Below are 15,308 nucleotides of genomic sequence, written 5' to 3'. Positions count from 1 at the left end.
CTGAATGGAGTGAGCATACTTCTTTTGGCATCTAGACCTACATTGTAGGGAAGAATGCTGCTTGTTGCCTCAGTTTTATCTGCCCAAGGAAAAAACTCTAGTTTTCCAGTAATTACAGCACAAATGCAAAAGGTGATTTCTACTTGCCAAATATCACACAAGTCACACCTTTGTTCAAAGAGGATTCAGATCAAAGAGATAGATGCTTTTAAACAGCTGCACGTCCCATTTGGTGAGGCTCCTTAAAGGTAGTACTGAGGCCGTTAAGGGCAGGGGGCTTCTGCAGAAAAAGGGACACTGTAAAACCAGAATTACTGAACATTACAGGGTTTCACATCACTTTGCAACAGTGGAAGGGTCTTCTTATGGTCTGTTTAAGTATCTCAAAAACATGTCATATGAAGATACGACACGGCTAAATGGGGGCAACCATACCTGCTATCCTTATCACCCACCCAAACATCACCAAACACATTTCTCTCATATAATATATTGAATCTATATTATAATGTTAAGATACTGTTACGATTTACTATTTTTGCTGCATATTAGTTTATACAGCTGGTTTCCTTATAGTTGAAGATAATTCGCTATGATTGCTACTCTTTTGTGGAAAACACCTGAGAAAATTCCCCTTATCCTCCTCTCTTCCACAGTGACAGAACCATAGACTGTGCCACTGCATCCACGTAAGTTACTGTGCTTAGATATAAAAAGGTACAGACCTATGTGTACAGCGCACAGTTCTGTAGTACAGCCAACAGCCAGAGATTTTCTACATAGAAGGTCTCTGCCAGAGACTATACAGAGCTCCTCATTCACAGCTCTTTGCCACGGCTACAGCGCGACTAGTACTACAACATCTACGTACTGCGCATGTCTGGGGCTGGTACTTCCTGTAAAATCTTTAGTTTCTCCGCTGGAAATCTCGCGTGAATGCCGAGTCCAGTGAGCGCGGTGCATGGACGAAATGTGAAACAGTTCTATGGTTCATCTTGAAATACATCTTATTTGTCTTCAGTTCACGAATCTGAGATCATTTTTTACGAGAACATGAAGATTGTCACTTGGAACATTAATGGCATAAGGACCTTCAAAGGCGGAATTAAGAAGGCATTGGATTTGCTTGACGCAGATATAGTCTGCTTTCAGGAGACAAAGGTGACAAGTAAGTTACGGAATCGCAGGGTGCGTTATGTCAAACATCTAGCTTGTTATTTATCGAGATTTGTAGCATTGCGTGTGTATTGTCAACGTATCTGTCTAGATTGGCAACTTTATTGCATTCTATGCAGTATGTCCTACTTTATTATGTCAACGCGTGTATTGCGTTGATCGCTTACATGGTTCTTGTTTCTCCTCTGAACGCGAAAGGGGACCTGCTGGACGAGCGAACTGCTGTTGTGGACGGTTACAATTCATATTTCAGCTTCAGCCGAGGACGGAGCGGTTACTCAGGTGAGGTGGGCAACTGAACTAGCTAGATGATGGCTCTACTCTGTTTACCTTTACTCCCCCGCTCACGCAATGTCCCTGCTGAAGACTTGCCAGTAAGTTCCAGGTTCCAAGTTATTATCCGTTGTAATTCAGTTGCAATGTTTTGGAAAACGGCGACAAGAATGAACTGTTGAAAGGATTGATGATACATTGGTACAGTTCATGTTATTATTACTGAATTTTGAGTTTTGAAGGTTGATGTCATTTTCCTACCGTTTACGTTTTTGATCAGAAGTCTTTTACACCAGTAAAAGAAACATCACTACTAATAATTTGTTTTAATTTCTCAAACAAATAGGGGTAGCGACTTTCTGCAAAGACTGCGTCACACCCTTTGCTGCGGAAGAGGGACTGACAGGTCTGTTGACCAGTCGTGATGGGGGTGTTGGGTGCTATGGCGACCAGAGCCAGTTTTCTGCTGAGGAGCAGCAGATGCTAGATAATGAAGGAAGAGCCGTCATCACACAGCACAGAGTGATGTAAGTTGGTTTTGGGTTTCTGGGTTCTGGGTGGTTTACTTTGTACCTGCAGCTCTGTCAGGAGCCCCAAGCAAAGGCCAACTTCGAACAAATAACATAAAACTCCTGCCAACCACAGGACAAAAACACAAATGGCTATGACTCATATCTGATTATCAAATATGGCGAATTGCAGTTTGCCTGCATGTTTTGGTGTAATCCGTATCACCCATTGAATTCCATTTTCCTGCCACTCATTTCAAGGCAATATACTGCTTATAAACATGGCTGTTTGGTTGCTTGCCCTGCCAAAACTCTGGGTTCCAGTTTGATGTGCTTGATGGTCTAGGTCTCGAGCTGAATCCTGTGCTAATGTCGACTGCTGGCAGGGGAGAGTTTTAGATGGCTGTTGTGTGTTCCTGCCTCATGGTGTCTGCGTGCTCTGTGCAGGTGTCAGAACCAGGAGAAAACCCTCACCGTTCTGAATGTGTACTGCCCGAGGGCGGACCCAGAGAAACCCGACAGGAAGCTCTTCAAACTGCAGTTCTACAGAATGCTCCAGAACAGGGCCGAGGCCTTACTGGGGGCAGGGAGGTGAGGTTGAGGGAGAGGCGAGAGACTGCAAATTGTTAGATATTTACTCTTCCTCCATCAAGATGAGGGTTTGTGTGTTCAGTTCTTACTGATCGATTCTTTGTATTTGTTTAGTTTTTTGTTCATTATTTTCTCTGTATACTGCTTTAGCAGCACACATGAAGCATAGGGTATTTGTATTTGAGTTGATGGTGATGGCGGGGCTGTGTTCAAGGGCTGCATGTTGGACTGACCGTCACTGCTTTTTCTCTGTGTTGTACTCCCAGCCATGTGATCGTTCTGGGAGATGTAAACACTTCCCACAGACCCATTGACCACTGCGACCCTGATGATCTGGTGCGTGAGTTTACTGCTGTGAGAATTACATGGCACTCTGAGTTGCAGTTTATTACATTATCATTTAGCAGGTGCTCATATGCAGAGTGACTCAGAAAAGTGCGGAATATCAATATTTTCTCCAGTGTTTGCAAACAAAATTGGTCCCCTAAAATGTTGATAAGACAGTCAAAGGTCTAATTTCTCAACTTCATTGTCAAAAAATCCACTTTTTAAAAAAGGGAAGCAGCTGAAAAGTTATGCTAGCTTCAGCTAGTTGCCTTTTTCAGTGTGTTACACATCAGGCATTTTTTGTATTATAAAGAAAATAAATGCCTCTTGTGTCCTGTTGAGCTGCTCCTGGTTTGAGCTTGTTTTGTGAGATATTAATATGAGTGAATTTTGAACCAGAAATCATAATTTATATTCCTAGAATACATATTACGTTGTTGATATTGTTTAAAAGATTGTGTTAATTTGGTAGTCTATTTCTGTTGTTGGAGTGCTCTCAAAGTAATTTCATAGAAGAAATGTAATAGAACAAAAAACATTTTTTAAGAATAGCAATGGCTAATAGTTGAGTTATTCCTTTTTCTGAATCTTTATAATTGTACCTTTTATTCCAGGAAAGTTTTGAGGATAATCCTGGCAGGAAGTGGCTGAACAACTTCCTGTTTGGGAAGGCTGAAGGGGAGCGGTGTGAGGAGGAGGAGGAGGGCGACAGCGAGTCTCGGCCAGAGTCCCAGGAGCCTGGCGGCAGTGGTGGCGGAAAGTTTGTCGACACGTTTCGCCATTTCCACCCGACCCGCCCCAGCGCGTTCACCTGCTGGTCTACCCTCACTGGAGCCCGGCAGACCAACTACGGCACGCGCATCGACTACATCTTCGCCGACCGGCTATTGGCCGAGGCGCACTTCCTGTCTGCAGACATCATGCCGGACGTGGATGGGTCGGATCACTGCCCGGTGCAGGGCGGTCTCTGCTGCGCTCCGCTGCCGAGCCCCCGCTGTCCCCCGCTCTGCACGCGCTTCATGCCGGAGTTCGCCGGCCGGCAGCAGAAGCTCTCGCGCTTCCTGGTCAGGGTGGATCGGCAGGAACAGGATGCCCTGCCCGGCTCTCAGGAGCTGGGGGAGATCCGGGAAAACCTCCGCCCGCCGGCTCAAGCTGGGAATACAGCCAGAATTGGGAACGCCGCCGGCAGGAAGAGAGGTCCCACGAAGGAGACTCCTGCCCCCAGGGCTAAGAAGACCAAAACCCAAAATCCACCCCGACCTCAGGGGAACCTGCTGGCCTTTTTCAAGGCCAAAGCCAATCAGGGGTCTCACGGCTGTTTTGGGAATGGGCAGGACGTGTCTCAGGACAGCAGAGGGGGGGCATGGGACAGAGGGGGGGTCTCGCTGCCTGCTGATATCACGGGGGGCGGAGCTGTGGAAAGAGATGGCCTCCTTCAAGATGGCACAGAAAGAGGGGCTGTGAAGGGAGAGGTCGTGGCTGGGGAAGGAGAGGGTGTGGCCATGGAAGGAGAGGGCGGGGCTGAGAAAGGAGAAGGCGTGTCTGTGAACGGAGAGGGCGGGTCTGTGAAAGAAGAGGGCGGGGCTGTGGTAGAAGAGGGCGGGGCTGTGGAAGGAGAGGGCGCGGTTGAAGCCTGTCCCAGAGGGCCGTGCTCTCTGGGGTTCTGGAAGACAGTGCTACACGGTCCGCCACAGCCGCCCCTGTGCAAGGTGCACCAGGAGCCCTGCGTACTCAGGACTGTCAAGAAGGCAGGGCCCAACATGGGCCGGCGCTTTTTTGTCTGTTCCAGGCCCCAGGGCCATGCCTCCAACCCCCAGGCTCGCTGCAACTTCTTCACCTGGGTGGATAAGGGCAGGTAGCTGGACCACACAACCCCATACATCCAACTTTTTAAATGCAGTGTTGGTATATGAACAATGCACTCTGCTGTGAGGCTAGGGTGGGTTTAGCCCAACTACATTGACTCAAATTGAGCTCTGAGTACTGAGATTTCTGTATCCATGTCCTGTGTTACGGATGTCTTGAAGTCAGTATTTGAAAATACAACTCCAACCCCCCCCGAAGCTCACGTTTTGTGGCCATGAGGTGTATTTCAGTGGATTAACTGTTCCTCCACCAAGAGGCTGGTTGAGATGAATGTTTTTTCTGTAGGAAGAGGCATGGGTTTACTGCTATACATAGTACAGACTATCAACAACAGCATGGGTTATAGTGTATATTTCTAACCACATACTGTGTAGTAACTCTGATTTTATGGACCCAGAAGATGCTCAGTTCTGTTCACGCAATACTGAAAGTTCTGTCTCCCTACTGGTGAGATTTTTCTGGAAATGTTTCAGGAGAATTACTAAATACAATGCTGTAACAGTGGAAGTTATGTACTGTAATATAGCACTGAAATTCTAACAAAGAACCTCCAATTGTTAAGAAGCAGTATTGTTTCACTAGTATCTGATTAGCTGGTGAATATCAGCTGTCTAAAGACAGTTGTGTCATGACATTCTTTTATTCAAGGTGTCATGTATAAGTTTCAGAAAAGTACTTCTTCAATATGGTCTACAATTCAGCAGAGTTGTATTTCCCGAAGATTTGGAATCCACTGAATATCTTGTGATTTCTCCTGGTGGTCTGAAGGCAGGTTAAAAAGGTTATTTCTGAATCATTTCCTAAAATGATGAGAAGAAAGCAGAATTGACGGCATATTAACACTGTTAAAATGCCATCCGATCTGGTAATGTAATGATAATGTAGGCTCACAGCCTTGACTGGTGTTGCATGCAGCCCACATTGACCCAGATTGTGCAACATAAAATGTTGTGTGTGCTAATGTTACGCAGGGTGATATTTTCTTTTATGCCACAATTCTGTCCATGTCATTTTTTTTTGTCACAATAACGTATAAATAAATAAATATGAAGTTTTTAAGTTTGGTGTTTCTTTATAAAACTAATTTCACTAAATGTAGCACTGCATGGGAAAAGGCAGCAGTTATTAGTTTATCCCTAACTATTGTTAAATGTTACTGGAAATTTAGCTGTTACTATAAAGGTTAGCTATAGCTAACTAGCTTAGTTTTCGCAGTAGGTCTCCCAACCATGTACACCAATGTTACACTAGGTACCTGAGCCAGTAAACAATGAAATATACATGTGAAATAAAAATAAATAATGTTAGAAATGCATTTTTTTGGCATATAAATGATATAGCCCTGAAAGTAATCATATTTTTGGTTATTATTATTTTTCAGGGCAGCACGGATGGTGCAGTGGGTAGCACTGCTGCCTCACAGCAAGGAGGTCCTGGGTTCGAATCCCCGTCGGCCGGGGCCTCTCTGTGCGGAGTTTGCATGTTCTCCCCGTGTCTGCGTGGGTTTCCTCCGGGTACTCCGGTTTCCTCCCACAGTCCAAAGACATGCACGTTAGGCTGATTGGAGAGTCTAAATTGCCCATAGGTATGAGTGTGTGAGTGAATGGTGTGTGTGCCCTGCGATAGACTGGCGACCTGTCCAGGGTGTATTCCTGCCTTTCGCCCAATGTATGCTGGGATAGGCTCCAGCCCCCCTGCGACCCTGAGCAGGATAAGCGGGTTCAGATAATGGATGGATGGATGGATTATTTTTCAGGAGGTCTAGTTGCCAGACAAAAGATTGTGCCCTAATAAACATGTTTAATATGTTTGACAAAAAAAACATCCAGTGAGCGGCAGTTCTGTTGGCAAAAATGCCTTGTTTATAATGAGAGAGGACAGAGGAGAATGGGAGACATTACATTACATGTCATTTGGCTGATGCTTTTATGCAAATCGACTTACAGTTGATCAGACTAAGCAGGAGACAATCGTCCCCTGGAGCAATACAGGGTTAAGGGCCCAACAGCTGTGTGAATCTTATTGTGGCTACACCGGGGATCGAACCACCGAACTTGCGGGTCCCAGTCATGTACCTTAACAGACTGGTTCAAGCTGACGGGTAGCCAACAGTAACTCAAATAACCACGTGTTACAATAGTGGTATGCAGAAGAGCATCTCTGAACACATGACCCGTTGAACCTTGAAGTGGATAGGCAGCAGCAGACCAATAAATCAAAATCTAATGCCTAATAAAGTAGTCACTGATTATATGCCTGCTTGCCAAGAAAGAGGTGAAGAGAGCTTCTCCTTGCAGCCAGCAGGTGGCAGTCTTGTGTAAAATCAATGATGAAGTAAGTCTTCACCCTGGAAAGCACCCTGTCGAGGATCAGATTCGGGGAAGTTTAAGCAAAGACATTCTATCTGTATGCCCTGGATTCTGAAATTATAGATTACATGTCCGTGTAAAAGAGGTACTCAAGTGACCTTTATCTGATGCTTTTAATTATGATATTTATGAATGGGAATGGGCAGGTACATGGATATCTGGCAAATGCATAGAATACGTTATGCCACACCCTAGAAATAGATAGCCAGAAATTGCATGAGTGTGGACTACAATCGGCCTGAACTGACAGAACTCACATCAATGGAACCAGAGGAGAGGTGGATAGCGGAATATAGAAAAGATATACTACAGAAAAGCTGGATAAACCGGTAAAAATTAAAATAAGCTTAGCAACTGAAGCAATATGCAGAAATTATTTCATTAAACAAAGCATAGACATAAACATAGACATTTTGCGACAAAAAAATTTAAATAAATGATTTAAACTCATCCAAGGCAAGTCACAATGAATAGGCAACAGAATTTAAACTGTCACGATATAGACATTTATGTGGAGGTGAATTTGTGCACTTTTCAGAAATTGGGCTTACCAATTGATGTTCATTGATAATTGCACCAGTTTCACTATGGACGGACTGTTCAGGTGCTGCATGTAGTGGAAGAAATTCACACTTTGGCAGGCTGTCAATCTCGATTAGAAATTCACATTAACATTTATACTGGATAACCTGGCAGGCCTCTTACGTGTACTTACATTCTTGTAGTATTGTAGTTTTCTGTTGAATCTTGCCGTTTTATCCTCTACTTTGTAACGCTTCCTTGGATTTAAGAAAGGTGCTATATAAATAAAATATATTACTACTATTCATATTTTGTAGGTGGTTGAGTTGAGTGAGTTTACCACGGGGACAGAAAGAAAAGGTGAGCTCGCGAAGGGGGATATGGAGTTCTGGCACGATGATCACCACTGGGACTCTTTAACCGATGGTGGCGTCATAGAAGATCCATTCATTAGCTTTGCCTGGGAGCCCCTGAGGCCATCTCACTGGGGATTCCACCAGCATATTTCACCATGACGGCACCACACTGCTCTATTCACTGCTCCGCATGCGCCCCAGCCTGTCTCTGTGTGTTACAGCACCACCAGAAGTTTCAGTGAGGCTTATCAGTCTCATTTCCATTTTGTACAACAGGGAGTAACTCATTTTCTGTGTGCTTCTCTGTGTGGCTTGTGACATCATGAAATGTGAGCCCCTAATTTGAATGCCCTGCCCTTTTCCTGTCTGCCACATGTGTGTGCTTTTCTGTCTTTTGTCCTCAGTCCACCATTGATCCGACTGATCTGGCCCATATTCCGCCATCACCACCATTCAGGGGGGAAAAACAATAATAAAGAGAAGAAGGGTAGCTGAAAGCAGCTCTGGGCAGACCCAGGTTGAGGAGGGGTAAGTCTGTGTGTTCTTTTCATCTCCATTTGTTCTTGCGCCACGCAACCGGCACAGCTGACAGCATGCCACGATGCAGTGCAGCAGCGCCTCGTGAAGTTCTCTGACTCTCTATTTTTATTATATTTTATTATTTTAAGTCTTGTTTACTCTTGTGTTTGTGTACTCATTCATGTACTCTTGGCCAAGTTACCCAAGGGATGTCAATCTTTGGGGCTTTTTTTTTGTTGATAAAACTGAAAAGAAAAATGCAATGCAAAGTGAAACTATGACCGAAGGGACCGTCACAGGGCTGCCAAAATGACACTTCTACATATAAAGCGATGTCTCACACAACATGGAGACATTTACAGAGGAAACATATATGGGAGTCAGTAGATATAAGATTTAAAAAGTATGTATCACAGGGAAAAGTTGTGAAAACTTATTTAGAAATAAGTACAGTGCCTCTTCAGTATGTCCCATCCAGACACTTGGCACCAGCACTCAACAGCACTTGGCACCAGACTCACTGCTTGATGTATATTCAATGTTGCTATATGATTAGGAATGAAACACTTTTTCATGTTTTCATTTTTCTGTGATGAATTAAATTGGGCCAGAAGGCAAAATGTGTCTTGATAACAAACCAACGGAAGCTGAATATATGACTCATTTGGAAGGCGCCAATTCGAACTTCTGCTGTGACGTCAACAGATACTACACTTGTACGCTACTGTTCCTGGGAAGAAAGAATGCCATAGAGCTGGTTGTGAGATAAGTGAATATAGGGTGTGTACAGCCACATATGCACTTATCTAAGTGAGCCAGGCTTTGCCTTCATGGCAGGAGAAATTAGTGTCTGCTTTCTCCAAACTGTTTGTGTAGCCGACTCCCATCTGCTATTGTTTGCATAAGATCGCCTCCAGCTTCCCTGTTTTACCATCACAATGGGAGCTGGCATTTCAGAGAGAGTCAAAAGTGAAACCGTGTCATACCCTACAGGAAACACAGTGCACAGTGAGTAGTTGGAGCACAAATGATGTATGATCAGGCTATCCCACAGCCACTTTTGTGCACACTAGTATGAATGTGTATGTTGGTGAATAACAAAACAAGCTTAAAACAAAACATTCATGGCAAAGTTGTAGAACATTGGGGACACCTTTATTTTGCACAGTAATGCCACAGTTGTAGAATATAGGGTGATTGTTTTGGCAATTATAATGTCCAACCAAGCAATTGATGCAGACTGATGGAATGTAAAAATTTATTATTATGTTTATGTTTGTCATGTTAGACAAACTTCACTTTCCCTAGTTGCCATCTTGACCTCACGCACAAAACATTCTGGGTTTGGAAGTCATCAAATAAAAATAAAGAAATAACTGAATGAATAAAACGTCAATATTTAGAGAATGAATTGGTTACAAAACCCCCACTGTGCAGCATAGTCAAATATGCAGCCCACAAATGTTGACATTATCTCTTATCAGAATAGAGTTAATACCGCATTGTTTATTTGCCGATTGCAGAACATTTCGTTTAACATTAGGTGATATACACCCTAGCATGTGCACAGTGTTGCTTCGGATGAGAGTATGCTAAATGCCAAAGTTTAATGTAATGAAGTCCCTCTGGGTGAATGCAGCTGTAATATCCAGGAATGCAAATGTATACATGTAATAATTAATTTCAAGCTGTGTTAAACTGCACCAATAACTAGTTTGCCTTTTAGAGTTGCTATATCATCTGCTCCTATCTCAACACTATCAAACTGATAAAACATCCTGCATTACTGCACTGCAGTTGCTGGTATGAATTTACTCTATTATCTGCCCATGTAAATAAATCAACATTATTTACCTGTCTGGCCCAGTGCTGTTTCTAGTGAATAACACTTTGTGATCAGCTGGAAATGTACAGTTGTTTTGAGACCAAAGGCAGGAAATAATCCACAAAGAAAGTATAGCGTGCAAAAATAATGATGTGAAACACCATTCAAAGACTTACACACTAAGCCAGAAATATGAACCGGTGACCAGTGTAAACTGGCCAGAAAGGGGATGATCTGCACAGCCTTCCCTGTTTTAGCAGCAACAAGAAGTTGCTGCTTGTTCTGTGAGGTATTGAATTTCATATGTTCATATATTCTAATACATTTCAGCTCTATTGGAGCTAAGTAAAGGGAACACAGAAATTATGGCTTGAAATAATGTTAGCCATGGAAACTCCCAGGTTTATTTAATCTTTTTAAGAAAATATCTTCCAGGGAATGTATGTTTACAGCTATACAATTGTACAAACATGCTGTCCCGGCCCAAGTTCTGTTTGTACAACTGTCTCCCACAACATTCAGTCTGCACATAGTCATTTGCTCGCTCTGTATTCCATAGTGAGTTGTAGAGTTGCGCAGTTGCCCTGTGCTTTCACGTGCTTCGGTCAAGAATCACTTGGGAGCCTCCTACCTCGTTGCTCCTCCAAGGAGCATTTAACGGATTGGAATCTCCTTAAAGACAGTGGACCTCAATCAATTTTCCAGGTCAGCTGAGGACAGAGGAGATGAGGACAGGTAAAATAAGTTGTTGGAATGAGCCCTATGAGGGCAAGCAATCTTTGTTTACTTTCCTTGTCTTCTTTTTCTTGCTCCTCCCATTGGAGGAAATTCACAACTGCTTTGATAGCTTTCTCAGCTGCCTATTCACAACTAGTTAGGTAGCTTTCTTAGCTATAGCTACCCTGCCAGTGATTAGCTATGAAGTTAGCCAACATAAATGAAACTTTGCCTACATAAACTGAAGCAGAACTAAGTTTCAAAGTATGTACACAGTCATGTGATAGGGGCCAGCTTTTGAGCTAACCAGTTTGAGCTAACCTTTTGAGCCAACCAACCTGGCATAGCTGGATTTTACAGCAGAGATACCACTAGCCAGAATACAAAGAAACTACTTGAATAACTTAAGAAATTACTAAAGAAACAACAGTGATTTATTACATTGACTCACAGGTAACATCAAATGGCAACGTGAGTAAATCATAGCTGACAGGTAAGCTCAAATGGCAACGTGAGTAAATCATAGCTGGAAATACAGGCAGGTACAGTCATGTGCATGTGTTTAGTTGTCTAAATGCACACAAGATTTCTCTAGATGATAAAAACAATATAGATAGTTTTTTCATATAGACCAACAAGCAAACGTCCAAATGTCGACTGATGAGATTGATGTTGCATTGAATATAAAATATTTATTTTAAAGGAATTACGCCACTAATTTATTCCATAGACCGTTGAATTTGTTCATCTGGAAGTCTGGAAGTTTACGATTAAAACCTGACACGACTCAATTCCTCCGTCCACGCGTCTTTTCCTCGCTTCTTCCGTTGGGTGGAGCTAGTAGGAGCGAGGAAAGGAGGCGGCAGGGAAGGAAACAAGAGGGTAGAAAAAAGCGATTGGAAAGACCCAAGGAAGGAGGTAAAAAAGTAACCTCTTGGAAATAGCTCATTCTCCCTCTCATTACATATATTGCACCCGCACTGAACATATCTTTAAATAATCTGTTTGCTTGTTTTCCTTCCCTAGTGTAAAGCTGAATCATTAGTGCAGGCATTGCATTGCTAGATTTTCTGTGGCGGCTAATTTACTAGAAGCTGTGTGTTTGAACGTAACAGGTTCTTAATTTCGATCCAGCTAAATCGGGTCAGCTGCCAAACCACATAGTACTTTGCAACATCCTGGATTCGCATGATGCTACTCTGAACTGTAGGCCCAGGGTATCAGAGAATGGCTTAGCTAGCATCATGCTACATCGATCCTTTCTGTGGGCGCATGGTATCAGATAATGACTTGGCATGCTACTCTCATTGGAGTTGTACACTCATGTTTCAGCATTATGCTCACAGTTCTCCATTGGTAATAATAAATAACAAATAAATCTATGTTCACACAGTTCATATATAAGGTATGCGCATGCATAAACCTTTGACTGCACTGAAACTGGCATTATTAATTCATACATGCATCTCTGCTTCATGTGTGAATCGGTTAAAACTAATGTCATATCAAGAAGTTCAGATGGCTCGGATTCTTTCAGAGCCAAAATATGGTTCATGTGATGGTCTCAGTCGTGCCACGTTGGCTCAGGCCTGTCTGAGCTGCTCTGTCCGCATGAAAAGCGTTAGTGTGCCTTCCGTTAGCGGTTTCAAGTGCCGTGTGCTGTGCGCGTGAGCAACCTTAAAAAAGCACTTATCTCATAAGCTAATTAACATCTCTCAGGCTAACCCCATGGGTTCCCTCCTCCTCCACATATTTCTCAAAATCTAAAGTTTATACCATCTCACCTTCCTGCACCATACCAGCTAGATCATTTTATTTCTTAAAAATGGAAAACCAGTCAAGACTGGTTTTGTTCTTAATTGTAGGTGCTTGTCATAATCTGATTGTTTACACTTGAGCGGTTGCAAGGAGATCCGAGGAAATACCCCCTCATTAATTCTTCTGCAACAGACAGCAAAGCGTGTTTACATACAGGGGTAGAACAAGGGTTAAATATGGGCGTTCCTTCTCACAGGCTCTCTCTGCTATATTCACTAAGTACACTCTCTCTCTCCCAGCCGGTCTGACTGTCCTAAGGCGTTTAAGGAAAATAAAACCCAAACTGACTAAAGAGCTGAATGTCAACACGGCAACTGTGCAGACAGGAGCTGTTTGGATCTTGTTTTTACTTTGGATCTTTTATGGAAAATTAAGTTAACAGAGGAAAGAGTTATTGACCAGCTGGATCTGATCGGAGTAAGTAGCGCAAAAGAGAGGAAAGTTTTTGTGTCCTCCGCCTTTGGCAAACTTGACATGTTAAGCGTGGAGAGTATCTGTCAATAGGGAGGGAGTCTTGCATCAGACAGGAGGTTGTTGGTTAGAGAGAGGCTACAGTTGCACAGCTTCAATTAAACAGAGCCACAGGACTCCTGCTTAAAATATCTATAGTACTCTTTATGTTTTAGCATTCTTTTAGTTTTTATATACGAACTGTGCTACGTCTTAGTCTTTACACTCAGGCATGCATACATACATGCCTATATATACATCTCTGCAATATACTATATACAGTACTGATCAGCCATACATTAAAGCCACCTACTTAACACCAGTTTTTTGTATTATTAAAAATGCTTTAAACTGTATAAACTTGTCTATGAACACTTAATTTTGTTATATGATATGTGTACTTATATAAAGACAATCATACGTGAATTACATTAAAAAGTTTAATTGTCAAATGAAAATGGTAATCATGTAAGCTCATTAGGAGGAGTGGTGCATTGTTTTATTATGTACGTACGTACGTACTGGTGTTCATGATGACGTCCATCTTAACAGAGGCTCCAGGACCTGTAGAATTTTTCATATTTAAAAATGCATGCATCTAATCCTACATCAGTTTCACCCTTTTTCCCTCCATTGCAATTACATGATACTGCATGTTGTGAATCTTATGTAGGAATATGGCGGGTGGCCTTTATTGTTTTTAACTATGAAAAATCCTACAGGTCCTGGAGTACCTGTTAAGATAGACGTGATCATGAAACAATGCTTCCCCCCCCCCAACAATAAGCTTACAAGTTTTCAATTTTCATTTAAAAATATAACTTTTGAATGCAATTAACTTATGATTATTTGCTTATATAAATACACATATCATATAATTAAATATTAAATATCAAGTTTATACAGTTTATAGCATTTGTAATCATGAAAAAACTGGTTTTAATGTTGTGGCTGATCAGTGTATATATATCTGTGTGTGTGTGTGTGTGTGTTCTTGCCTGGAATGTGTGTGTGTACGTGTAGTGTACATACACTATAAAAGCTGTGTAGCATAGCCCCGCTGTCAGATCACAGCGCGTTCAGAATGTATCCTTTAGTCATTCCACATATCACAGCACTTACAGGCGGTATCCCTGAGTGTCCCTCAGTTCTGAGCTTAAATCCCAGACACAGCAACAAAATGACCATTTAGTAACCCAGGAGTAGGGTATGTTTTCATCTCGTTGTTATGTATTTTGTGCCTGCTTGCTCAGCGAAGGTTTAGCTGTACACTGTTGAGGAGGACTGGGAAATCTGCTATCTGCGGGCTTTCAGGCTTGTGACAGATTTAAGCTGTTTAGTTTAATAGGGATTTGAACTGATAGTGCATCACCAACACAGGCACAGGCTGAGTAAAAACTATGTAAACAGTGTGGTGTGTAAGAGTGGAGTCCGTGCTCATGGCAACACAAGCCTTCTGGAACAGCCCAGGGGGCATTAAAGTTCAGCCACAGTTTTCTCATTCCAGTGAATTACAAATCACCCATTGACGTAGGAGAAGACATTTCAAAGAAATATTTAAGAAAAAAATATCCAACACTTTTTGGGTCATAAGCTTTTTGTGTTGCATAAGTATATACACTAATTTAGCACTTTATTAGGAACACCTACTGTACTGTACACCTACTTATTAATGCGATTATGCAGTCATGCAGATACGGGTCAGGAGCTTCAGTTAATGTTCACACCAATCATCAGAATGGGGACAAAATGTGATCTAAGTGACTTTAACTGTGGAATGATTGTTGGTGGCCGACAGGGTGTTTTGAGTATCTCAGAAACTGTTGATCTCCTGGGAGCAGCAGTTCTGCGGGCAGAAACGGCTTGTTAATGAGAGAGTTCCGAGGTGAATGGCCAGACTGGTCAAAGCTGACAGGACGGTGGCAGTAATGCAAATAACTACGCATTACAACAGTGGTATGCAGTAGAGCATCTCTGAACACACAGTGCA

At 42.6% G+C, this 15,308-nt stretch overlaps 3 protein-coding genes and 1 long non-coding RNA gene across 9 annotated transcripts in view; 2 read left to right on the top strand and 2 right to left on the bottom strand.

Moving 5' to 3' along the window:
• zgc:162200 (uncharacterized protein LOC558638 homolog) overlaps positions 1 to 1,142 on the bottom strand; it is a 28,444-nt gene extending 27,302 nt beyond the window's left edge. The window contains exons 1-2 of one of the 3 annotated variants that reach the window (XM_061218576.1): positions 726 to 1,142; positions 169 to 297 (exon numbers count right to left, since the gene is read on the bottom strand). The gene's annotated coding sequence lies outside the window, so the exon portion shown is untranslated. The remainder of the gene's footprint in view (positions 1 to 168; positions 298 to 725) is intronic. The other 2 variants (XM_061218573.1, XM_061218578.1) reach the window with 2 other exon arrangements.
• Positions 912 to 5,801, top strand: apex2 (APEX nuclease (apurinic/apyrimidinic endonuclease) 2). The gene is made up of 6 exons (XM_061218581.1): positions 912 to 1,168; positions 1,375 to 1,458; positions 1,796 to 1,976; positions 2,406 to 2,549; positions 2,816 to 2,885; positions 3,491 to 5,801. The coding sequence occupies exons 1-6, from the start codon at positions 1,054 to 1,056 to the stop codon at positions 4,733 to 4,735; spliced, it is 1,839 nt and encodes a 612-aa protein (XP_061074565.1). The 5' UTR covers positions 912 to 1,053; the 3' UTR covers positions 4,736 to 5,801.
• A 780-nt stretch (positions 5,802 to 6,581) lies between these two features.
• Positions 6,582 to 8,264, bottom strand: LOC133109601 (uncharacterized). Of its 2 annotated transcripts, none has more exons than XR_009704769.1 (2): positions 7,827 to 8,264; positions 6,582 to 7,718 (listed from the first exon to the last, which is right to left on the bottom strand). It is a non-coding gene; the product is annotated as an uncharacterized LOC133109601 (long non-coding RNA). The 2 variants fall into 2 exon arrangements; XR_009704770.1 differs by having other exon boundaries at positions 6,582 to 7,101.
• LOC133109600 (sodium-coupled neutral amino acid transporter 3-like) overlaps positions 7,337 to 15,308 on the top strand; it is a 31,830-nt gene continuing 23,858 nt past the window's right edge. The window contains exons 1-2 of one of the 3 annotated variants that reach the window (XM_061218993.1): positions 7,337 to 7,440; positions 7,951 to 8,517. The gene's annotated coding sequence lies outside the window, so the exon portion shown is untranslated. Of the gene's footprint in view, positions 7,441 to 7,950; positions 8,518 to 8,657; positions 9,517 to 13,103; positions 13,286 to 15,308 lie in introns of those variants that run through there. The other 2 variants (XM_061218995.1, XM_061218994.1) reach the window with 2 other exon arrangements.

The sequence above is a fragment of the Conger conger genome, chromosome 14 (genome assembly GCF_963514075.1).
Source record: "Conger conger chromosome 14, fConCon1.1, whole genome shotgun sequence".
Taxonomy (NCBI): domain Eukaryota; kingdom Metazoa; phylum Chordata; class Actinopteri; order Anguilliformes; family Congridae; genus Conger; species Conger conger.
The sequence above is the reverse complement of the archived record's forward strand: the minus strand, read 5'-3'. Positions and strand labels throughout refer to the sequence as shown.

Excerpts from the sequence above, each read along its gene's own strand:
- apex2 (XM_061218581.1), top strand. The coding sequence starts at position 1,054 with ATGAAGATTGTCACTTGGAACATTAATGGCATAAGGACCTTCAAAGGC. Across the intron at positions 1,977-2,405 it reads ATCACACAGCACAGAGTGAT|GTGTCAGAACCAGGAGAAAA; the intron begins GTAAGTTGGTTT and ends TGCTCTGTGCAG. Across the intron at positions 2,550-2,815 it reads GCCTTACTGGGGGCAGGGAG|CCATGTGATCGTTCTGGGAG; the intron begins GTGAGGTTGAGG and ends TTGTACTCCCAG.